General features: G+C 35.8%; 1 protein-coding gene across 2 annotated transcripts in view; it reads left to right on the forward strand.

The window, feature by feature from the left end:
• LOC131068421 (immune-associated nucleotide-binding protein 9-like) overlaps positions 1–22,058 on the forward strand; it is a 55,181-nt gene extending 33,123 nt beyond the window's left edge. The window contains exons 6-7 of one of the 2 annotated variants that reach the window (XR_009372076.1): positions 21,423–21,730; positions 21,920–22,058. Coding sequence is in view for 1 of the 2 variants with exons in the window: in XM_058003611.2 (XP_057859594.2) it covers positions 21,423–21,653 (231 nt within the window). In the remaining variant the exon portion in view is untranslated. Of the gene's footprint in view, positions 1–21,422; positions 21,839–21,919 lie in introns of those variants that run through there. The other variant, XM_058003611.2, reaches the window with a different exon arrangement.
• The last annotated feature ends 2,696 nt before the right edge of the window (positions 22,059–24,754 follow it).

Consider the following 24,754-nt stretch of genomic DNA (forward strand, 5'->3'; position numbering starts at 1 on the left):
ACAAAACCCATCACCAAATCAACTTAATCACCTTAAGGGAGTAGTAAGTGTGACTTCCCTTCACCAGCCCGACTTTCTCCTCCTCATCCTTAGAGAGTTTCTTCACTGCACCATCAGACAATTGTGATTTCCTGCAAATACCACTCTTCACTATGGACTTTCTAATTAGCAGGGAAGAAACCACTAGAAGCCAATGGATATTTCTAATTCTTCCGCTCAAAAAGGAAAAATTAACCCACAAAGCATGTGAGGTGATCCAACAATTATTAATGTACCTCCTTCTCGGCTACATACAAAACCATTTCTTGATGCCACAACCTCCCCTATCATCTCGGGAAATGATTTCAAATCCGACCTTTCTTACCATGATATCTTTCATATTAAGATGTCATGTGCCACTTGGGGGAGCTCCCCCTCGCTATTCTAAATCTTGATTTTCCCGCTCCGTACTACCTCATTGGTGGCCCAATCAGCACTCAAGTTGGACTCTCTGTAATCATGATAAATGTAGCACTGATCAAACCCCTCAAGCATCTCCCTGGCTGAATCAATGATATTTTTAATCATCCACGAAGGTTGGTGTTTACCAAGGAGGCATTTGATAATGTTTTTAGAGTCCCCTTCTAGCCATAACAATTTATCTCCAAGATTGTTTGCTAATTTGATAGTTTGGAGGGCTCCCATAGCTTTAGCCAGATGATTAGTCTGATTCCCCAAGGGAAAGGCCACCACCCCAATACAAAAGCCAACACCATTCTGGATAAATCCACCATAGCCAGTAGGCCCTAGGTTTCCTTTAGCAGCCCCATCGAAGTTAGCCTTAAACTATTCATTAGGGGGGAAAGACCAGTTGCACATACTTCTTTTGATTTGTTTGGTATTGATGTCCAAGTAGATTGGGATGTTCCAGCTCTTGAGAACATCAAAATCCTCCTTACTATTGCAGTAATGATCTCCCCTAGCCATCACATTCTCAACAAAATTATGTTTTTATCTTGGCCCAAACCACCTCAGAGGGGTTAATATCATTCCTGAAGATTCTGTTATTCCTCTCTTTCCAGATACCCTAAAGGATATGTGGAAAGGAAAAATTCCATAAATTTATTATGGTCGGATTGTTTGTATTGCAGTACCAACTCCTGAAACAGTCTTGAATCTCCTATGGGAACACCCAATTCAAACCCCAATGTTGAAAAAACATAGCCCAGATAGGTTGGATATAAGGATAGTGTATAAAAATGTGGTTCATGGAGATAACATCTGTTGGGGATGTAGAAACCCCTCTTTCTCAAATTATTTGTGGTTAGTATCTTATTTTGCAAAAGAATTCATAAAAAAATATTAATTTTAGGAGTCAAACCTGGAAACCAGGTCTTAGCCTAGTAGGGGCTAGGGTCTTGAGACTGAGCCAACATAAGGACAATAGATGACACATAATAAATCCCTGAAGAGGTACCACTCCACACGATGTGGTCCTCCCATCTAGGATTTAAAATTGCATGGTTGATCACTAAGTTTACTTGCTTTAGGTTGGGATCAATTGAGCTGAGGTCCACCCACTTTTGATCTCTCAACTAGTCAGCAATTTTAACACCAAATTTCTCCTTACATGTCTGGATGATCATATGAGAAATACAATTATTGAGAGGGGCTCCTCCAATCCAAGCATCATCCCAAAAATCCACCTCCCTGCCATTACCTATGGCTAAACTTACAATACTTTTAGCCTAGATGATACTATTCCAAATTGTAGAGCCACTCAGTATCTGATCAAAGGCAAGGAAATATTCCATGGTAGGGATCACATGTAAGTATTTAGCCTTCCAGATATCATTCCAATCTCCATTTCCCTGATAGATTATCTAGACTTGTTTGGATAGAAGGGTCTTGTTTAGGGTTCTAATATTTCTTAAACCCAGACCCCCCACCTTTTTGGGTTTACAGACATTTTTCTAGGCAATGAGGGAAACTTTCTTCTTCTCCTCAAACCCAGACTAGAGGAAAGATTTCTGAATTATCTCAATAGCATCTACAAATTTTCTAGGAATTTTGAATAGGCTTAAAGAATAATACAGAAGACTCTGGAGAGAAGATTTTAAAAGTTGGATTTTTCCAGCTTAACTAGGAAGGGCCCTTTTCGAACCAGCTAGCTTCCTACTGAATCTATCAATAAGACTGTTCCAAAACAAATCCATAGGTTTCATGCCCAAAGGAAGACCCAGGTAAATAGATGGGGGCTTTCCAATTTGGCAACCAAGGATCCAAGCCATCCTAATCTGTCTATCCTCCAGGGTGTTGAAGAAGAAAACAAAGCTTTTCTCCCAATTAATTGTTTGACCCAAAGAAAAACTACAAATTTTTGAGAAGGTTCTTCATAGTGGAAGCTTCCTTGATCGATGAAGTTCCCATTAAGATGGTATCATCAACAAATTGCTGGTGGGAACAAGCTTTGAAACTAGAAGAGGGAGAGATTCCCAGTAAAAGCCCTTGATAAAAAAAATTGCTGATAAATCTACCCAGACATTCAACAAGAATAACGAAAAGAATAGGGGAGATGGGATCCCCTTGCCTAATGCCCCTCAAATTTTTAAAGAAGGGGGAATGCACACCATTCACAATGACAGAGAAAGAGGGAGTTGATATAAGTTGGTCAATCAATGGAATAAACCTATCATAGAAGCCAAAAGAACCAAGCACCTTACCCAAGAAGCCCCACTCCACATGATCATAAGCTTTAGACAAATCCAACTTCATCAGAAAGCCTTGTTTCTTTGATTCCACCGTCGAGTGTATGTTTTGATGAATAGCAATGATAGAATCAAGGATTTGTCTACTAGGAACGAAGCCACTCCATTGGGGTGATATTATAGATGGGAGAGTCATTAGCAGTCTGCCAATAACCACCTTTGAGATAATTTTATAGAAATAATTGCATAAGCTTATCGGATGAAAATTATCCATAGAATCACCCCCAGGACATTTGGGATTCAGAGACAGAAAAGTAGCATTGAGTTCCTTTAAGATAATGTCTGCCCAAAAAATTCTTGCACACTTGTGACCACATCATATTTGAGAATGTTCCAAAAGGCTTTAAAGAAGAACAACGAGAACCCATTTGGACCCAGGGCTTTATTGCCATCAAAGGAGAAAAACGCTTTCTTAACTTCCTCCTCACAGGGAATGGCCACCAAAGCCTTATTCTGAACATCATTAATGATGGAAGGAATGGTCTCTAAGAGGGCTCTTTGAGGATGATCATCCAGACCACAATCCACTAAGAGAAGAGATTTGTAAAAATTCCTGGCTTCATTCCCACTCTCATCATCCTTCCTTGTTTAAATTCCACCAATTCTCAACTTTGAGATCCCATTTGCAGCCTTATGTTTCATAGCAATCATATGGAAGATCCTGGTATTTTTGTCCCCAGCTTTAAGCCAAAGAGATCTGGACTGCTATTTCCAAAATTCTTCTTCTCTTTTGATAATCTTATGATACTTAACAATCACTTCATTTTCCTCCTTGATAGACACTTCATTATATCCACTGGTTTGGATTTTATCTTGTATTTCCTTAAGAGCTCAAGTTGGGTTTTGGACTTGGAGCAAAAAGATCCCCAAAAACTTCCTTATTCCATTTCTTTATATTATCTTTCACGTACCTTATTTTTTTTGCCATTCTATACATCGCAGTACCTTTGACATTAATAGACCACCATTTCTCAATGGCCTTCTCAAGGTTAGGATGGTCCAGTCACATCCTTTCAAATCTAAACGGGAAGTTTCTTTTAACACTTATATTATTAGCAACAAAAGCCACAGGAAAGTGGTCAGAACCAATCCTATAAATAGCCTATAGGGAGCATAGATAATGGTTAAAACAATCATTAGAAATAAGGGCCCTATCAAGTCTGACTTGAATAATATCTTCCCCCGCCCTACAGTTGGTCCAGGTAAAATTGGCACCTTGGAGATCAATATCATGTAGACCCTAGTTATCGATAAAGTTTAAAAGATTCATTCTACTTTCTAACTGAGAGGGGACACCTCCAAACTTCTCTTTATCACAAAGAGGGGTGTTGAAGTCCCCCATGACCATCCACATCTCATCCTTAAAAAGAGACCAAATGGCCTCCAACTTCTTCCAAAATTTACATCTACCGAGTCTATTATTAGGGGCATAAATATTAGTTAGGAGCCATAAGGTACTATCCCCTAAATGATGAAACCTAACAAAGGCCAAATTGCTATCATGCTTAACAAGCACCCTAGTAACACGCCTTAGATTCCAGAAAATGGTAATGCCCCTAGAAGCACCATCCGAGCTACCTCCTAAAACTCCCCCATCCTTAAAAAGCTTAATCTTCTCAACTTTCTCTTTATTCATTTTAGTTTCTTGGATAAGAACAATGTCTAGTTTATGCTCTCTAACTAAATTTCTAAGAACATCCTGTTTATGTGGACTATCCAATCCACGTATATTCCATGAAATAATTTTCATTTTCTTTTTAGGGAACATAACTCATGGATGGTCATTTGATTACCATCTTATATATTCTTGCTTGCCTCTTGATCTTTGATCTGGCTTGCTGATTTTATTCCAGGAGGAGAGGGGATAAAACTTGTATCGACTTTATTCCAATTTCTTGTCTTGACTGGAGTAGCCTGAGGGGCGGATTTCGACCCCTTTTTTCCCACTTTCTTTTGATCGCTACTTCGATAATTTGGCTATCTTCCTATTGGATTTTTTGGGTGATTGTCTTCTGTTGGCAAATGCACACTCCAATGAGAAATTGTAGGTGATTGAAGGTTTTGTCATTGATGGAAACCTTGAAATCATATGATACCGGCAAAACAAATATATCGGCACCGGCAACGACAAACTCGACACCGACACACAGAACACCAACAGTGAAAGGATGGATACTGGCACTATGGCCGACAAGAATTTTGTTGATAATATATTTTGTAATTAATTGTAAAATCATTGTAAGTCAACATGGCAAGTTGTAATATGACTCATATATGTATGAGATCATTGTAGAACATTTAGTAATAATGTGATAGGAAAAATTATGCAGACCTAATATGCGAATTATAGGTTAAGGGTTTATCTATGAAGCAGAGCTAAAACCTGTATTGGATCTGGCATAGCAGATGCTAATTTGAAGCAGTACAAGACATTGGATTTGTATAATCCATTTTTGTAAGTCAGTGTGGCTTCCTTTGTAATTGAGCAGTGAGCTCTAGGAACTTGGCCTTCCTGCATGTGCAGGCCCCTCTTGTAAAACAATAATATTCCCTTATTGGCCAGTAAGTGAATATTGTGGGTCACAAATCCCACCGAGGTTTTTCCCACACTGAGTTTCCTTGTTAAACTACTGTGTTATGGTGTGCTTTTCATGTGGTTGTTGTTATTCTTGTTTACTGCATTATTTTTGGTTTACCAATACACAATATTGATATGCTTTACATGTTTTAATTCAAGTAAATTCAGAAACCGGTTAGATACTGATTCACCCCCCCTCTCAGTATGTTTGGGAATCCTAACAATTGGTATTAGAGCCTGGTCCTCTATTTTTAGAAGCCTAACAACTTGAGGAAGATCTTGTCACCGGTAGAGATGGAAAACTTGAGAGAACAATTGAAAACAACTCTTTTAGACTATGATGCAGAAAAGGTGAAGAATATCAAACTTGAAGATGATCTAAAGGCTGCCCAGGATATCATTGAAGCGCTTCAAGAAAATCTTACCATTGCAAGAAATAAGAGAAGATAACTTTGTGAAAAGATGCAGAATGAGAATGATGAAAAAGAAACTCTTAATGATCTGGTAAACAGGCTAAGACAAGAGATTAGTACAATACATAATGAGATGCAGGATATGACTATGAGATTTTGTAAAGAAATTGAAGATAGGAAGAAGAATGAAGAAGAGTTGGCCAGAAGACTAAATGATGCTAGAAATGAAAACACAAGACTTAGTCATGAAAATGATATGTTGAAGACAGATCTAATGCACACACAAAATGACAGAACTAAACTCATAAGACAAAAAGGAATCTTGGAAAGTGAACTAACTGGTGCAAATCATCACAATGAAAAATTCAAGAAAAGTTCAGAAGAACTTGGTGACATGCTGAAGAATTAGAAACCTAATGGTGATACAAATGGGCTTGGCTTTGAAGTTGGTGAAAGCTCCGGTACTGCAAACAATCATGATCATAGAAAATCGGTAAGACAACCTACTGCTTACAAGTTTAATGGAAAATGCTTTAATCGTAACAAGTATGGTCATAGAGAAAATTAGTGTAGATCTAGAAATTATCAGAACACTAATACACCCACCGGTCAATGTTCTAAATGCAACAAAGTTGGTCATAATTCAGAAAATTGCAGAATGAATGTGAGATGTTATGTTTGTGGAAGATTTGGGCACTTATCTAATCAATGCAGAACACATACCGGCATAGGATATGGGAAAGCTATTCAAAAGAACAAGGTGACTTGTTATGCCTATAACAAGATCAGACATATTGCTAAATTTTGCATAAGTAAGGCATCACCAACAAATAACAAAGGTCCTAGTTTGAAAGGTAAAGAAAAAGTTGAAGAGTTAAAGAAAGAATTTTCAAAATAATGGATCAGAAAGTCAGATCAGAATGATGATATGATTACACCTCCACTGGTATAATAGAGTAACACTCCACCGGTAGGAGACTCCTCATCTAACTGAAGAAAATTATTTTGGGGGTTTAGCAACAAAATGAAAAACATGCTATTATTCCCTCGGTTGATGGTGAGAAGTTGAAATTACTTCTATACCGGCAGATGACTTAAGTTGTGACTTAACCAACAAGTATTAAATGTGGTAGTTGGCAAAAATAACATTATAAAGAAAGTGTTTTGGCTCTTTTTTCATTCATCGAGTATTCAAATCTTCGAGAGCATGAAGACTCCCGAGTGAAGGTAGTCCAAGCAAAGAAGTGAAGCAATCCATCAAAGCATTCATCCTTAAGGTAGATTGAGGTATTTATAGCTATGGCATCTTCATCCACTCCTAAATTTATTGCAAACCCTACTGTTGTTGAAGTTGTTAAGCGATCTAGACCTATTTTTCAGCTAGTTCCCGAAATTGCTAAGAAATATGACAACATAGGTGCATTCTCCCAAATCCCTAAAGGAGTAGTATATGCTAAAGACCCTAGAATGTATATACATTATCATATTGATGAAATAGGTGATGATGAAATTAAGAATATGTATGAGACTGTAATCTGTGATGAATCTGAAAATGTTAAACCTGAACACAAGATAGTAGAAACCCTAGGTTTCACTGAAATACTTAGTATTCTGGATTTCCCCAATGATATCATAAGGATTGTATTAAGAAGAGTACATGGTGAATTTTTCTAGTTAGACTCTATTCACAAGATCACAAAAGAAGTGGTAAGGGCAGTAAAAGGGTTACCCTCCACCGACAACAAACCTGACAAAACTAAGAAGGTCTCAAATGACTTAGTGACAAACCTAACCAGTGCAACATTTGATAAAAGATTGCTAAGGGTAAATGATGTAAAGGATACAAATACCAGATTTATCATTATGATCTTAGGTTACAAGGCTACACATGCAAATAGGTTAAATTTAGTTTCTAGCCTATGTATTAAGAGTTCCTATGATATGGTAAATGATAGTGCAAGGATAGTCATATGTGAATGGCTTAAAGATGAGCTAATAGACAATCTAGGAAAGATAAAAAGGGAAAAGAAAGGAACATTTAGATTTGGAAACCTACTTGTTTGTCTGATGCTATACATAACCAAACAAGTACCCGGTATTGGTGCTAAAGATTTTGGATTTGATATGTCGGTAGGAAAACAACTATCAGAGTTGCTGAACAATATGGGAGAGAACATGGAGAAAACCATAAATGAGCACTTTCAAGCACTAAAGGCTCGAATGAAAACAAGAGTAAGGCTATCACAAGCTATTGTGGATAAGTACCAAAAGGAAATCTATTTTGTAATAAAGAAAGATGAAATTTGGATGGAGGCAGTTATTCCTAGAACCATCTGGGTAACTGAAATGGGGTATGAGATTGATGACAACATAATAGAAACTTATGCAAAAGTCCTCCTAGAAGCTTCTAAGGAACCGGAAGAAAAAGTATTTGGTAGTGCTAAAACTATAGAAAGCCAAATTCAATCAAGGAAAAGAGTTAAGAAGGTTGAGGCAACTGTTGGAAAGGGAACCCGATAGGCAAAAGCTATTAAAGAAGATGTGCTAAAACAAACTGGTATAACTTAAAGTGAGTTGGAAGCACTTCAACCGGAAACTCACCTTTCACCAATTGGAACTTCTTCAGAAAGTGACATACCTGTTGTATTTAGGAGAGTTGAAAGGAAAAGAAAACCTTCACCGACACCTTCTCCTACACCAAAGAGGACAAGACATAAGCAACAAGCAGTGAGGCCCCCAACAAAGAGATTAACTCCAAAGAAAAAGAAGATGACTCCTACGAAGAAGACACAACAAACTATTGCTCTCATTGATGAACTTCTCAGTGAAATTACAGAGGATGGAAAGTTGAAGAACATCAACAAATTATATGACACACTATCCATTGATGATAAAGAGAAAGTAGAGAATAGTGTAATCTTACACTTAGATATTTTCAAGAAATTTTTGATGCAAGTTATTGATGAAATACCAACAGATCTATATAATAGACTAGAAGCTAGAAGAGTAGTTATTGTTGAGCTAGATAAGAAAATAAAGATTGAAAAACTACTTGCAGTGCACCCTGTTAACTCACCCGATGAGATAGATCAATTAATCTCTAAGGCTATCCGGTTAGTATTCTCAGCTGCTCATAGGCATGTAGCACTGATGGTAGGAAGAGTGAATCAGGTAATAGAGGAAACAATAGATGCATGGGACATATTCCTGGTAGAAAAAGAGAAACATGAAGAGTATCAAAAACCTAAAAACTTCAAGGTATATCAAAAGGATAGGGACAAAGGAAAAGGTAAGGTAGGTGGACCTCCCAGTATAAAGATAACAGATAACTTACCCCCACCTCCTCTAGATACTCCACTGCTAGACACTACTGACAATCAACCGGCAATTGAGAGTATGGACACACCACATGAGGATACAAATTTTGATTCTGAGGTGTTATATACAATGAACATTGACACTCAAGAAGTCAATATTGTGGTGGATAAGGAATCAACTGAGAAATTAGATGTGACAACAGAGCCACCGATAGGAAATATTGCAATAGAAAACATTGAAATTGGGGAACTAAAACAAACTAAAGGATCAAGTGAACCCCCGGATACTGGAAAGGCAAAAACCACAGATGTGCATACTGATGCATCCACTGAGCCACCGACAACTATTGAAACTTAAAAACCAATTGAGTCACCGGCAACAGGAAGCATAGAGGAAAAACCGGTAGTGGACAACATAGAGAAATAGGTAGAGCAATAGGCTCCTTCATAGGTACAGACAGAGACAGTGCCACGTGCTCAAATTGAAAAACCTAAACTTTTGTTTGTAGAAATGCAAACTCAAACAGATCCTCCACAGAAAGAGGAAAGCAAAGCTACAACTACAACCGACGGATTACAGATTATAAAAAATGTTGGACAAACATTTGGTACAACCATGACAAAATTCAGACCTACTAATGTAGCTGAGGTCTTATTAGATTCAATAAATAAGATAATAGAGTGCAATGCACAAGCCTATAAGGCTATAGATGACACTTTACCAATTTTGAAGATGATAGCACCAAAGTGCAGTGTTGAGAATAAAGATTCTTTGAGCCAATTAGACACATTGTCTAAGTATATAACCGACAACCTAATAACACTAGACAAAATAAATGAGGATACATTTAAGGAAAGAATGATAAAAGAGAAAGAAAAATTCTTTATGGAAATTGTGAATAAGAACAAAGAGGAAATTGATACTCTTTTACCAGAACTCAGTGAAATCATTCTTGACTTCAAGAAATTGTACAGGGACACTTGCGAAACAGATGTATTAACAGAGGATCTTGACAAAGAAATCAGAAAAGCACATGATAAGATTAATAATATTGCTGATAATCTGATTGGAACATCAGACTCATTTTTGGAATTAGAGAAGAAAATTGCAGAGCAGGACGAGAAAATCAAGAAACTAGTAAATGAAAAACAAAGAATAAAGGACAAAGCAAAGAACTTAAAATGCAGACTTGGTCCAAGACTAGAGTAACTTATTTCTTTGAGAAAAGAAATATCTAAGGCTCTGGTTCCCAGACTAAAGACACCAGAAGAGAAAATTCACATACTCACCAGTAGAGTGTAGAGGACTCAAGAAGCCATAAAAGACTGCAAAACATTCAGCAATGGAATAAATCTAGTTTTGAAGACATTTTTCAGATTGTAACCCACCGGTTACAAGAATTTAGGCAGGACTCCACTGACAGCGAATGACAACCTTTGTCATTGATGTCAAAGGGGGAGTAGAGGAATGAGAAAAATGGTTCATCTGCTCAGGGGGAGCACACAGTTTTGAGCATACAGTTTTGGTAAGACATTTTTGGTAGACTATTTTTGGATATCATTTTTGAACACTTTTTGATTTTTCTCATGAGAGTTGCCATCAATTCCAAAGGGGGAGATTGTTGGCAAATGCACACTCCAATGAGAAATTGTAGGTGATTGAAGGTTTTGTCATTGATGGTAACCTTGCAATCATATGATACTGGCAAAACAAATATACCGGCACTGGCAATGACAAACTCTACATCGGCACACAAAACACCGACATTGAAAGGATGGATACTGACACTCTGGCTGACAAGAATTTTGTTGATAATATATTTTGTAATTAATTGTAAAATCATTGTAAGTCGACATGGTGAGTTGTAATATGACTCATGTATGTATGAGATCACTGTAGAACATTTAGTAATAATGTGATAGGTGAAATTATGTAGACCTAATATGCAAATTTTAGGTTAAGGGTTTATGTATGAAGTAGAGCTAAAACCGGTATTGGATTTGGCATAGCAGATGCTAATTTGAAGCAGTACAAGACATTGGATTTGTATAATCCATTTTTTTAAGTTAGTGTGACTTCCTTTGTAATTGAGCAGTGAGCTCTAGGTACTTGGCCTTCCTGCATGTGCAGGCCCTTCTTGTAAAACAATAATATTCCCTTATTGGCCAGTAAGTGAATAGTGTGGGTCACAAATCCCACCGAGGTTTTTCCCACACCGGGTTTCCTCGTTAAACTACTGTGTTATGGTGTTCTTTTCATGTGGTTGTTGTTATTCTTGTATACTGCATTATTTTTGGTTTACCGGTACACAGTATTGATATGCTTTACATGTTTTAATTTAAGTAAATTCAGAAACCGGCTAGATACTGATTCACCCCCCCCTCTCAGTATCTTTGGGAATCCTAACATCTTCTGCTTGACTTCATCAAACTCAACCCACTTAGCACTTATATTAAGTAGTGATGTCGTTGGGGACTGTTGGAAGGTAGATTTCACCATATCCACCAATTGTTGTGATTCTGGCGACGAGATCCCTCCAAGGATCAAACACCTCTGGGCTTCCTCATAGGAGAATCTAAGGCCATCTCTGTTAATGTTTTTCATAATGCAATTTGAATCCGCTTCCTCCTTGGTCTATAACACCACATGTATTTCTCCATCTTCTAGGTTATCACTTCATTATTCCTCCTGATTGGTGTTTTGTCATTCTCTCTTGTCTTTGCTTGTTTGATCCTCTTTCCCTTCTTCAAGCAACTGGATTTCTGGGTTTTCCACAATAATTTTTCCCTATTTCTCGAAGGCGTCAGGGTGATAACACTTTGGGATTCTTCTACCATTTTCTCTTTTTCATCAATCTTCGGTTGCTTAGCAAGTTTTTTTGCTCTCCATTGCGTTGTCTTGTCTTTCTTCTCTTTCTCTTTGACGACCCGTAGGGAGCATTTTCTAGAAGTCTGCCCCAATGTTTCGCCATGAAAATATGCAAAAGGGACACTTTCATATTCCATAGGTTGGATCCATTTCCCTAATCTAGTGTTAATCTTGATACATAAGGGCATATCCATACCTTGCATAACTCCCACACAAATCCTAGAAAAGGTAAGTCTTCTTCTAGCTGCTGTGATAAGATCCATAGATAAGAGTTCGCCAAATGAACTAGCAATTCCTTTAAAGACATCTTCAACCTAGAACTCCAGGGGAAGGCTTGACAATTTGACCCAAACAAGAGCTTGTACAAAAAAAGATTCATTTAGGTCCATATTAGGCGACCAATTTTGCAAAGCAAGTGTTGATTTTCCAATCAACTAAGGAGCATCACAAAGCACCCTCGACATGTCTTCCTTACATTAAAAGGCCATAGACAATGCTCCTTTGGACATAGCAGTAATCTCCACTTGACCTTTAAGCGCCCATTTACGTTTAGAAAACACCATGACAATATCAATATTCGGCCTTCGGCCCAAAAGTTTTCCAACTAGAGTCATTGCCATAAGGTTAATATTATGCTCAATCACTGGGTTTGGAACTTCAATAACAAATCTACTTTTTTCTAGTTCTGAGATATTACACACTAGAGGGAGCGAGGAATTTCCACTTGGTTTGACACTGAATAAAGAAGTCCATGACCGACTGCTATCCCTTCGAATAGGTCCTTGCCTAGGGTTGTCTCTAGCATGTGATTCTCCATTCCCCCCATCAGGATTGAGAGGCTTGTCACCAGCTTGTGGGTCCCCATCTGTTGGGTCCTTTCCATTAAGATTAGAGGAATTAGGGCAGCCCTGGGATTCGTCCTTTCCACCCTCCCCTTGGTTCGTCTGTCCATTGCAGGGTTTCCCGCCCTGTTCTAAGTTCAAAATAAAAGTCACTCCCTTCTCTCACTCCCGCATTGCTAACAACATAAGAAACCAAAAAATTTTGATCACACTTGTTGTACCAGTTAACCTTAGTAGTATCATCAAGTGGTTCTTTCTCTATCCCCATTGTAACTATGTGTAGGCATTATTTTTTAGTTGAATTAGAACTTTACATTTCCATTCATGATAGTTAAATGGACTTCGAGAGAAAATATTGGAATCCATACTTTGGTTTAATGGTGATTAAATAGACTTAGAAGAGGAATATTGAAATCCATACTTTAGTTTAATGGTAATTAAATAAACTTAGAAGAGGAATATTGGAATCCATATTTTAGTTTAGTTTTTATAAACTAACCTAGAAATGCAGAAGAAAGGAAGAAGATTACTCAACACATGAACACCCCTCCTTGATTATTAATAGAAATCTCCCCCTACCCCACCCACTACCCAAAATTTTACATTAATCTATCATAATAAAAACCTCCACACATTTTGCACTTTATATTTGTAGTGCATTAAATTTTTTACAAAGCTTTGCAAAATGTTACAATAATTGTAGTGCATTATAAATTTACAAAGCTTTGCAAAAAGATACAATAATTTGTGGAAAGTGGAAGAAAAGGAAGTGACTTACTACTAATTTAAGACATCATTTGACAATCATCTCAATCCAGGAAAGTTCCAATGCATTACAAAGCTGTACCAAGAAACCATACGAACACACATTCAAACTCTTTTCACCACAACACCGTTACACCAAGCCACCCCCAGTGGACCCCAGATAGACATCAATTGCATATTCATGATGCTTATTTTTTATTTTAACAACACATCTACTAATGAGAGGTGCAATAGATATATTTTAGGTGCAAATGGCAGAGGTAGAATTAAATTTTTTATTTGCAAGTCAAATGGCACCCCAATTTGTGAGTCAAAACTCAATGCCTTTCTGCTAGTGTTTATGCCACCAAAGGTTTATAATGGAAGTCAATGTGTAAAGGGAAGTTGATATCATTGATACTTCATATCAAAAGGCCAAGTCGAGAACCAAAAAGTAGGATTATTTCTATGCTTACAATGCAAAAATGAAAGAATTTTTTGTGCAGATTTGAAGCAAATACAAGTTTCTACTACTTTTGCATGTTTATTTGCACACAACCCAATGAAAAATCAAGCTATAAAATGAGATAAATTATAGGTTTAAAGACAAATTTCAAAATTAAAGGTGGAGTTATAAATGAGAGGGCGAGCTTGCAATGTTTGAGGTTGATTTGTTGAAAATGGATGCTAGAATGGAAGATTTTCTTGCCAGCATGGAAAGTTTGTAGTTGAACAATTTTGTTGGAAAACCACTTCAATTTACACATAAATATTGATGCGGGCTCTGATATTTGAATAGAATATCAACAGATGTGTTCCAAATATATATATATATATATATAGAGAGATAGAGAGAGAGAGAGAGGAGAGAGAGAGAGAAGGAGAGAGAGAGATGAGAGAGGAGGAGGAGAGAGGAGGGAGAGAGAGAGAGAGAGAGAGATGAGAGAGAGGAGAGAGAGAGAAGAGATAGAGAGGAGAGAGAGAGAGAGAGAGAGAGAGATAGGAGAGAGAGAGGAGAGAGAGAGGAGAGAGAGAGAGAGAGAGAGAGAGGAAGAGATTTATACAATTTACAAGAAAAATCGAAAGCTATTTGCCACAATTTGGAAGGACTGCTAATAACTTCTATAAATCGAAGAGACTAGTACAATTTGCAAGATTTGTCTAAGAATTTATAAAAGTCACGAAAAATTCTCAATTAGTTCATTATTCTAGAAACTGTTAAATGTTTCTAAATACAATATTAATAACACCAACTTCAAGATCCATGATAACTTTACACAACTTCACATTGAATTTGAAGAATTATCATTTAAATTCTCCATGTAAATTCACAAATAATTAGAATGTAATTTATTTGCAACAAGTTTTCGTACAAAATCAAACAACAATCAAATGTCAATTGTAGATTCATAAAAAGGCAATTGAATAAATTGATCAAATGAGGTGAGTGAGGTTATGTTGGCAATATGTGTTGTCATTGATGTTAAGTTGATGTCTGAAAATATGTGTTATCCTTGATGAGTATTGATGTTGATGTGGTCATTGATGTTATGGAGATTATTGGTAATAAATGGAGATTATGTTATGGTCATTGATGTTGTAGAGATTGTGTTGCTATGGTTTGTTGAGATTGATGTTGTCATGATTGAGGAAGATGTTAGACAATACAGATGGTTAATAGTTGCAATTGCTTTGGGTTGTAAATGTCAATCTTCTTAGTGTCTGATGTCTACATTTTGGATGAAGTGTTGATGATAATATGTTGTGGATTTGTGGCACAATGATGGAGGTGAGGATGTGCTTTCCTTGGATTTGACACTCTTGTCCAGGTTAATGCTATTTCTAGATGTTTTTTAGTATGAGGTGATGTGATATGGAGGAAAGAGTATTTAAAGTCTAGCTGGAAGAATGCTCCACATTTCTTTGTAGTTGAGAATTTAAATCTTGCAAATTTGGACATAATGTTTATGAATTATGGAAACTAAAATACTATCTTTTCAGGTTCTTGTTGTTGTAGCTAATGTGGCTATTGATTGTTATTCATTGATAGTCTAACTACCTATTAAAAGTGGATTTGATTGGTTTGAAAAATGCTTTCCCTTTCTCTATATTGATATTTTTGGTATTGCGACTTGGAGGACATTAAATTGATGTTCATGCATTGTCTTAGTTCTTGTTTCGTGTTGAAATGTTCTTCAAGAAATTTATGGATGTTTTGTTCAGGATTTCCTAGTATCATGGCAATGAAGTGTTTTGTAACTATTTATATTGCATTAGAATGTATAGATGTGATAGTGAGAAAGAAGTATTTGAGAATTTTCTTGGATGTTATGGGAATGTCCTTATGTGCTCCTCATGATATTGAATGTTCTAGTTGGTGTTACATTGTGTCTGATGTTGTCTTCTAAGTAATTATTATGGTTTGGCTATCAAAGTTTTGGTTCTCATCTTATCCTATGTTCTTAATGATATTTTATAACTTTAGAGAATATTTTAAAGTGTATTTGGGTCATACCTTTGGCACATGGTGATCCACATTGATCTTATTCATTTAGATGCTACGTTTTTGGGCTGACGAGTTATGTAGATTTGGTTAATATAGCACCAAGAAATCAAGTTTTAAAGGAAAATTAATTCACTCTATGGGATGATGAAATGAACATAAAAATTAAAGGATTAATTAATTATCCCCAAAATTCAAGGTGGAAGTAAAAATAAGGATTTAATGATAGAAATAGACTAAATCATATGGACTCCTCCATAGGTGGGATGGATAAAAATTAACTTCAACAGAGTACTGGAAGGTAATCCAGCTCAAGCGGGTATGATATATATTGTTAGGAGTGAAGAGGGGATAATGATTGCAAAAGAATCAGAAGATTTAGGAGAAACTACAAATAATATTGCAACAATTAGAGCTACATTGCTTGGACTACAACTTGGTTTCAAATTAGGAGCAAAAAAGCTACACCTAGAAGGAGACTATTAGATAGTAATTAATGCTATTCAAAAAAATAAGTCACCTAATTGGTTGATGGTGACATGGCTAAATCCAATCCAAGAATTGGTTATGAAACTAGATGACTTAATCATTAGTCATATTTACAAAGAAGGGAATGTTGAGGCAGATAGGTTGGCCATAGATGTAGTTAGAAATAAAAATCATAGAGAGACTAGAGAATATAATGGCAATATTAGGCTTGTTGAGAAGATAACTTTTAAAAAATGGATGATTGATGTTTATAATAGGTGACTGATGTTTAAAATTCGAATGAAGCCTATTTGAGTTAAGGTAAATCTAGAAAGAAATCCTAAGGTAGGTTAGGGAAATTTTGTTAGAATTGATGTGATGGAATCCCCAATGCGATCGAGGCCTCTTAATCATTTTTGCAATCGTTAATGGAAGGATGGATATTATTTTTTAGACATAAGATTGAAAGAATAACCTTTAACGATTAAAAAATGAAGTCACTGGAAGGTTAGACATTTTCCAAGAAGATATTGGTTTGGAGTATTGATGAGAGGAGGGATTTAATTAATTTGAAAACAATTTATTTGGCAGAGGTCAAATTTAGTGGTAACCTGCTATAGGAAATTTACCAACCTGGAGAGCATGACCTGTCAAGGGATGATTCTTGGAGTTTGAGAGATTGGAAAATCATTATTAAAGATATGACAACAAATCTCATTATTGAATGATTTGGAAGGACATAAATATATCCCAAGTTGAGTGAGCCTTTAAGATGGATTTGAGACTTTATTAAATATAATGAAGTATTAAAAATATCTAGAAGATCTTGCAAAATCTAAATTGCCTATTTTTTCCCTCTAATAAAGTTCTGAAGCATACTCTAGAATAGAGACTCCAATCCATTTGTTGGAAACCAGAAGGTAGATGGACTTTTGAGGAGAAATAGGTGATAAGAGATTGAGCACTATTTTGAGGTATAAACATCTACTAGTCCTGTATGCGATAAAATATTTTCTAGGGGAGGTTTTTATAATGGTGGATCATAGATATCATGTGAATACATATATTTCTTCAATGTTTCTAGCCATTTCTTTAGATAGAGGAATATAAAAGATCATAGCTAATAATCTTTCAAAATCGGTATTCAAGAAATAGGTGCTGGGCATGTTAGATGATGTTGTGAGAAACTATGATAAGTTTTGGATACCCTTTCCCAAGGACTTTGACAAGTCAAACAAAGAAGTTCCAAAACTCCCAATTATTTTGATGGATGATGAGGAGTCTTACCAAGACAACAAAGAGGCGGAAATTAAAAGTTTGAATTTGCTAAATAATTGGATGAATTTAGAGGAAAATGTAGCTCCAGATTGGATTTCAACTTTCATCCGCCAAGAAGGACTAGAGGAGTAGATTCAAGCAACTATGGTGAAAGAGAGAGGATCGTGGATGATGACCAGATGGAGATTGAGGAAGACAGTTAGAAGGAATGGTTGTTTTCTGGGTCTGCATTTTAGTTAATATATAGATGATATAAATGGGATAACTACAATAGTATGGAGTCTTTTGAGGATATGGAAAATGGCTTTTTTGTCAATAGCATATTATGGTATTCTAATAGTATAGATTGTTCAATTTTTTTATGTATTAAAGGAGTTAAGTTTTTAGTGTGAACCACATAATTAAAGGATTGGAGATTGGGGGCAAGATGCCATGTTTTTTGAAAACTACAAACGTGATGTTTTTAAACTTTGTTTATTCTCTATAATTATATGGGTATTGGTGCTATCCAGTAGTTTAATTATAAAAAAGAAGAAGACTAAAGATGCACCTTCTACACATGTCCAAAATATTTTATTAAAAAAATATTTCTATAAAATAATAATTAGTGAGAATTATAAATCCTAACATATTGATAATTTTTAGAGATATTATTGGAATGGAGTGAAGGAGCTAGAGAGGTGGGAGAGGAGGCTCTAGGGTTTCTTCTTCAAAGGAGGATGTCAACTTTGATGAAGATGGAGATGGTGATGCAGTATTTGTTGTAGGACAAGCTTCTCTTGGAGAGACATTGGCTTTTTTAGGGGCTTTGCTTAAGGATCTTATGGTGTTTGGTGTCTACAAAGCATTAGGGGTAGAGTGAATGCCCTTTCCCTTTGTTTGGTCACTATTTTTGGAACTTTCTTCTTTGGGTGTTGCTGTGGTGATTGGTGTTCTCCCCTTCGGACAAGGTTTTGTCATTGTTCTTGTGATGCAACAAGGGGGGCTTTTTCTTCTTTCAGAGGCTCTATTGCAAGGAAGTGGGAGTCTTTTTTTTTTTATGGCCCTTCGTGGCTTCTCATTCTTCTCAACTTCTATTAATCTTGTCCTTGGGAGTGGCTAGAGGAGTCTACAGATCTTCCTGAGCCCCTTTTCTCATAGATGCCCTATTGACTACCCAATCTATTTTGTTTCAAGGCCCTTGTTTGGTGCTCTCTCTGGATTCTAGGCGCTGATGTTCTTGGTAAGGGCTGTATGTGCCTCTTTGGTTCGTATGTTTAGTGGCAACATTATTATGTTGGGGTCCCCTATTGGGAGCTTTATTGTCTCTTTGGGCTTCACTTGGGGATGTTTTTTCTTTAGTTTGGGGTGATGGTCATGGATTACAGTTCTTCTCTTTGGATTGTATTTGTTCTCATTTGCATCCTCTTTTTTCTTTTTGAGTTGAAGACCCTATTGGTGAGATGGAACTTGGTTTGGCTTCCATTCTCTTTTTCCATCCTCCTCTTTTGTTGCTAGATGAAGGTCTTGGACCTATGAGGGTTTATTTTTTGCTTGATATTTGGCCCCTACTCTTTTCTAGATCCATTTTTGTCTTATGAAGTTTTGTTGTTCATATTTCTGAGGAGCTGTGTGGAATTTGTTTCTGCCCTAAATGGGTAAGCTTCAAGTTTATTTTTTTGACGGTTTATTTGGATGTCTCAGCTTCTTATTGGCCCTTGAGGTGGAAATATGGTGGTATCTCTATTTATCTTCTCTCCTTGAGCTCCTATGTTTATATTGATCTTTTGGGACATGATTTTTTGTTATGTATTCCCACAAAGTCTCTTTGGTATGTGGTTTTCCTAATGACGGGGTCTGGTTTTCTATGTTTATATCTTTTGACTCCTGGGTCTCTTTGTGATGAGGGTTATATTGTCCCTCTCCTTGGTTCCATGTCTTTTCTCATTGTGCTTCAATTTATGCATCTTGGGGTTACTTTAGTTTTTCCTATAGAGGTGGTCCTATCTTCTATTGAGGGGGAGATGGATGAGGCTGGAGGTGACCATTCTCCTATTGAGGTGGAGTTGGATGCTACTGGATATGACTGGAAGTGCTATTGGGGGTTGATGAAGCCCTGTCTTTTGGTTGCAAGGGAGTTGTGGGAGTGGGGATAAAACCCATTGTTATGGCTGAGGGAGCCTTGTTCCCTATGTTCATGTTCGTCTAATCTCTTTAGGGATAGCTTCAACCTTCTTCTTTTGCCACTAGTTCTTAAACGCTTAATCTGTATTGTTAGGTTGTGGTTGGGTTGCTGAATGTCTATGTTGCATACGTTCTATTGTGGGTTCCGGATCCATGAAAAATTTGAGGGTTTTAGGTCCCTTCAAATCTTGTTGTATGGGGTTTCAGGTCCCCTCAAAACCTGTTTTTACCTTAATAAAAAACATATTGATAATTTTTATTTATTAATATAAAATTTATTACATCTCTTTTATTATTAGAAAAATCCATATTATTTTATTAAATTTTTTGGATGGATTTTAATATACCTACATATTACTCAAATCATAAGATATCTATATAGCAATCATTACAAGTTCTATTGAATAAAAAATTAAACAACATATTAAAATGACCCTTGATATTTGGATCTGATTTACAGTGTACATTACTCTATTTGAAATCAAATGACGTTCACATGTTTGTGAACAAGATGAATATCCATCTCTATTGAAATATTCATATTGCATGTCAAATTAGTTGATCATGATTTTCTATGCTTTTGCATTTTTAAAAAGTTTTTGTCTTTATATTACTAATCATTTACAAATATTCTTTTCATATGAACATCAACATAAGACCAATTGACGCTCTTATGAGTATAAACATGAGACGAGTATCATGTCTTTTGCAACAACCACACTAGGAACAACCTAGATAGAATATCACGAGTCGCTTATAAATCCGCTTATTTAGAAACCTCCCCACATTAGAAGTTAATTATGGAAAACTAAGAGACAACTTAAAATTCCATGTTAGATGTAACCTATAGAATAGCAAGAGTCATAACTTATAAATCCATTGTTTTAGAAACCTCCCCACATTAGAAGTTAACTATGGAAAACTAAGAGTCACAACTTAAAATTCCATGTTAGATGTCCTATTGAAATTTGAACTTGGATCCCCCTATTAAGAACTCAATACAAAGTTTTATTAACACACTCGAATTATAAATGAAATTAATTAGTTTGAGTCTTATGTATCATATTGAACATTATCGAGAGAATATTGAGAATATTTAAAAATTGATGAGTGCGTCATAATGTGAATGACACAAATTTCAAAAAAATCTTCGATGAAAGACTACCTAATTTTTAACAGTTACGAATCCAGTTCCTCTTAAAAGTGTCTATCTATCTTTTACCACGCCTTTCATTGCTCAGATATTGAAGACCTTTCTTTCCTCTACGATGCATTAAAGTGAATATATATATATATATATATAAATTCCACCAAATTATTTTACCATCTCTGAATCATAACATGCTCTTGAGCTGGTGAAACATAAATGTTTTCATTATTTATAATTTATTTGATTTGGAGCCCTAGTCTACTAATTTATTATTCATTGAAATATTAGATGATTAAATCTTTCAAATTTTCTCTTGTTACCATATTTTTGTTTTTACACTGTGTTATCAGGTGGAAGAGAAGATGCAAACAACAATAAAAACATTGGAAGAGAAGTTGGTAGCTGAGCAGAACGCCCGAAGGCAAGCTGAGGAAAGAATTCGATTGGCACAACAACAGTCACTTGAAAGAATTCGAATCTGCAATCTTCCAAGGATGCCTACACAATCAGATACCCAAAACTTTGGCGTTTCAGTGGAGCCCAATAGAGTCAAAATAATATTACCATGCTCAATTTTATGAAGGAATTTAAAAATATATTGTATAGACAACAAAAGTCAGAGTGAAGGAAGATTGTGTTTGTGACTACGCATTTTAAGGTTTGTTATTGTTTGCTTTTGTACTCTTGTTCAGTTATTGAACTGTAATTTTACTATTAAATCCGGAAAAATATATGAAGCAAGTTTACTACTTATTATTGTTTTTCACCTGAATATCTATTTAAAAATGTGTCTGTATATAATGGCGTGTTATATCCTCATAATTCTCTCTTTGTGTTTCATTTGTAGGCCTTCCATTTTTATTCTGAGGTCACTATAAAGACATACAAAAGGCTTTGAAACATCGTTATATGTAAAATTATGTTATTAACTTTTTTGAAATGGGTATCCTAAAAGGCAATGTCATTAGTAAGTCTTTGCTATGGGCAAGGATTCTAATGTCTTCTTATCATTTTAAAAAAAACCCAGTTTAAAGCATAAAAATATACCGTTTTCTGTTATTTGTTTATTATATGATTTTTTTAATGTTATGAAAAAATTAATTTGTTTATTATATTTCAATATTTAATTATATAAATTTTTGTTTTTTGAAATTATAAATATAATTATTAATCAAGATCAGTTAATAAAAAATGAAAGGAGTGGTCATATGTCATTTTTTCTAAATGAAATGTAAAATAATGGGACTAAAAAAGCTAGAGGAATGGTCATGTGTCATTTCCTCTCAATGCCATGCAAAATAATAGTATTGTGTCCCTTTCCATTAACACACATCACCATAGTTTGCAAGAAGACTATTAGTAATTTATTCCTAAATGTTATTAATATTGTGTCATTTTAAAACCTACACTTAACATAGCACACATTTAAGTAATAGTACACTAATGTTTTATTTTTTTTGTGAAGTTTGAATGGAGTGGAGCATGATAAAGAATGATAGAAGGGTTTATACATGGGATAAAATTAGGGGTGAACATTTAGACGAGGAGAATGTCTTAGTTCTTTGGTGCTCAAATGAGGAAGATGTATGTCTCCTGGAACTTTGGAGGGAGGTGCAAATAATAGTTTCTTTGGCATTTTATTGCTTGAGAATTTTTTGCTTTGGGCTAGATGGTCTTTGTCGCGCCCTTAAGAAGGGTTTTTTTTTCTCTCGGTGGCATATTTTCCCCATGATTCTATTGTTTTTGATAAAGGGAAAAATGGATTTTACAGGGACTCGAAACCAAAAAGTTTACAAACCATAAAATATTCAAATAAAGTCCACTAAAATAGGAAAGCTTCCTAATTGAAAAAAGGACAACAGATGTTCAAATAAAGTCCACTAAAATAGGAAAGCTGCCTAATTGACAAAAGGATAACAACGACGAGCCAAAATACAACAAAAGGCTGAAATAAGATAAGCACAACTAACCTAGGGACTTTAAAGTTTTAGCAATTTCATCTTCAAGGTTATTCATCTCTTGAGCCACCTTCTTTAGTTTCCAAATCTCTTGAATAGAGGAATCTAGTTTTCTCTTCAGGTTGGCTCTTGTTCTCCTTGAGGGGCGAGAATCCTTTTTCTGACTTTTATCCTTATTAGCTTCCAAGTCCATGAACAGGGTTCCCTGCTAGGTTTTTTCCATCTTATCTACCAAGGTGCTCATAGAAGTGGCAGAGTTCTTCACAATTCCATGACTTTGCTTCATGATGGTGTTCATTGTATCCTGGATTTTGCTAATTTCCCCTTCCAGATGCTTAACCTTACTCTCATTTTCCTTCTTCATCTTGTCCATGAACTCGATTGTTCTTTGAAGGCATTCAACTATCGACATCTTCTCTTATTCGGTCCACAAAACTCCAAAGATATTTTGAGACACCCCTTTAGTAACCATTTCATCCAGTTTACTAGAACCACCATGTTCTTAATATTAAGGTCATTTATTTCATGAAAGAATCACTTAATAACCTTGAAGAAATCTATAGCACCATTTCTAGCAATTGCCAGAATGTGGTCAAGGAATTCCTAGTTCGGTTTGAAGTAGTGATCTCCAGGCTTGAGGTCTCTAGGGAATCTAGGCCTATTTTCTCTATCAGTGGTAGGGTAAGAGGTGAATGATCCATCAGAGAGATCATGGTGAGCAGGGGAATCCTTTGGCAAATCCTTTGAGTAGGAGACCAACTTATTCTTGATAGGTGCCTTCTTCATTTTAGCTTTTTGAGAAGAGCCAACAAGGGTTTTTGTAGAGGATTCTATTTTGACCAAAGGATTTCTCTAAGGGTTTTTTTTAAACACATTCTTAGAGGAAGGGGAATCTTCATCTTCCTAATTAGTATCCCAATCATCATTGCATTTAGAAATGCTAGAATCAGTATTGTATCCTTCCGAGACTAGAACCGGAATGGGGTTGGAAGGGGCCAACATATTTTGAAAATGCTTCCCTATATGCATGGGATATTATAACTTTATCGAATTTGGATAAAATATATTTAGATTCATCAATCCAACTTTTAATTTTCCATGAAGGGGAAGAGTTATGTAGAAGGCACTCGATAATGTTGTTTGAGTCACCCTTGATCCATATGTTTTTGAAATTCATTCTTGGTGCAGGGGCACTCAAAGGTGTGCTAGAACATTTATTTGCATGCAACATGATGTGTTTTCTTGAAGGTTTCTTGTGTAGGTCCAAGATGGATATGGTAGGTCCAATGCTACCAATGCTATGTAATAAGCTCTAAGGCTCCAAAGTTGTATACTTGGTCACAAGCCTGCATGGGCATTTTGTTTATGTTTTTGTTGTCTAGGGGTCCTAGAGATGTTGTGTGCCCAATTTTTAACCTTCAATTTGAAGGCAAGTGTGTGATGTCATAATATGTAAAAAGTTGCTATGTTGTCATGAACAATTTTTACAACTTTTTGAGTTGTGGTTGTCCAATGGCTAGTTGATTACATGTTGTACATTGGGAAGTTGTTAGAAGGATTCATTAGTCTTATTTAAGCCTGAGGAACTATTTCCAAAGGTTAGATTGAGGCTTTGAATAAAATTTATGCTTCCTACCAATCTGAAACTATCACTTTTACTTCTTTTTCTTGTATTCTTGGCCTTGGTATGGATCTTTACGAAATTATAGAAGATATAATATATT

The sequence above is a fragment of the Cryptomeria japonica genome, chromosome 3 (genome assembly GCF_030272615.1).
Source record: "Cryptomeria japonica chromosome 3, Sugi_1.0, whole genome shotgun sequence".
NCBI lineage: Eukaryota > Viridiplantae > Streptophyta > Pinopsida > Cupressales > Cupressaceae > Cryptomeria > Cryptomeria japonica.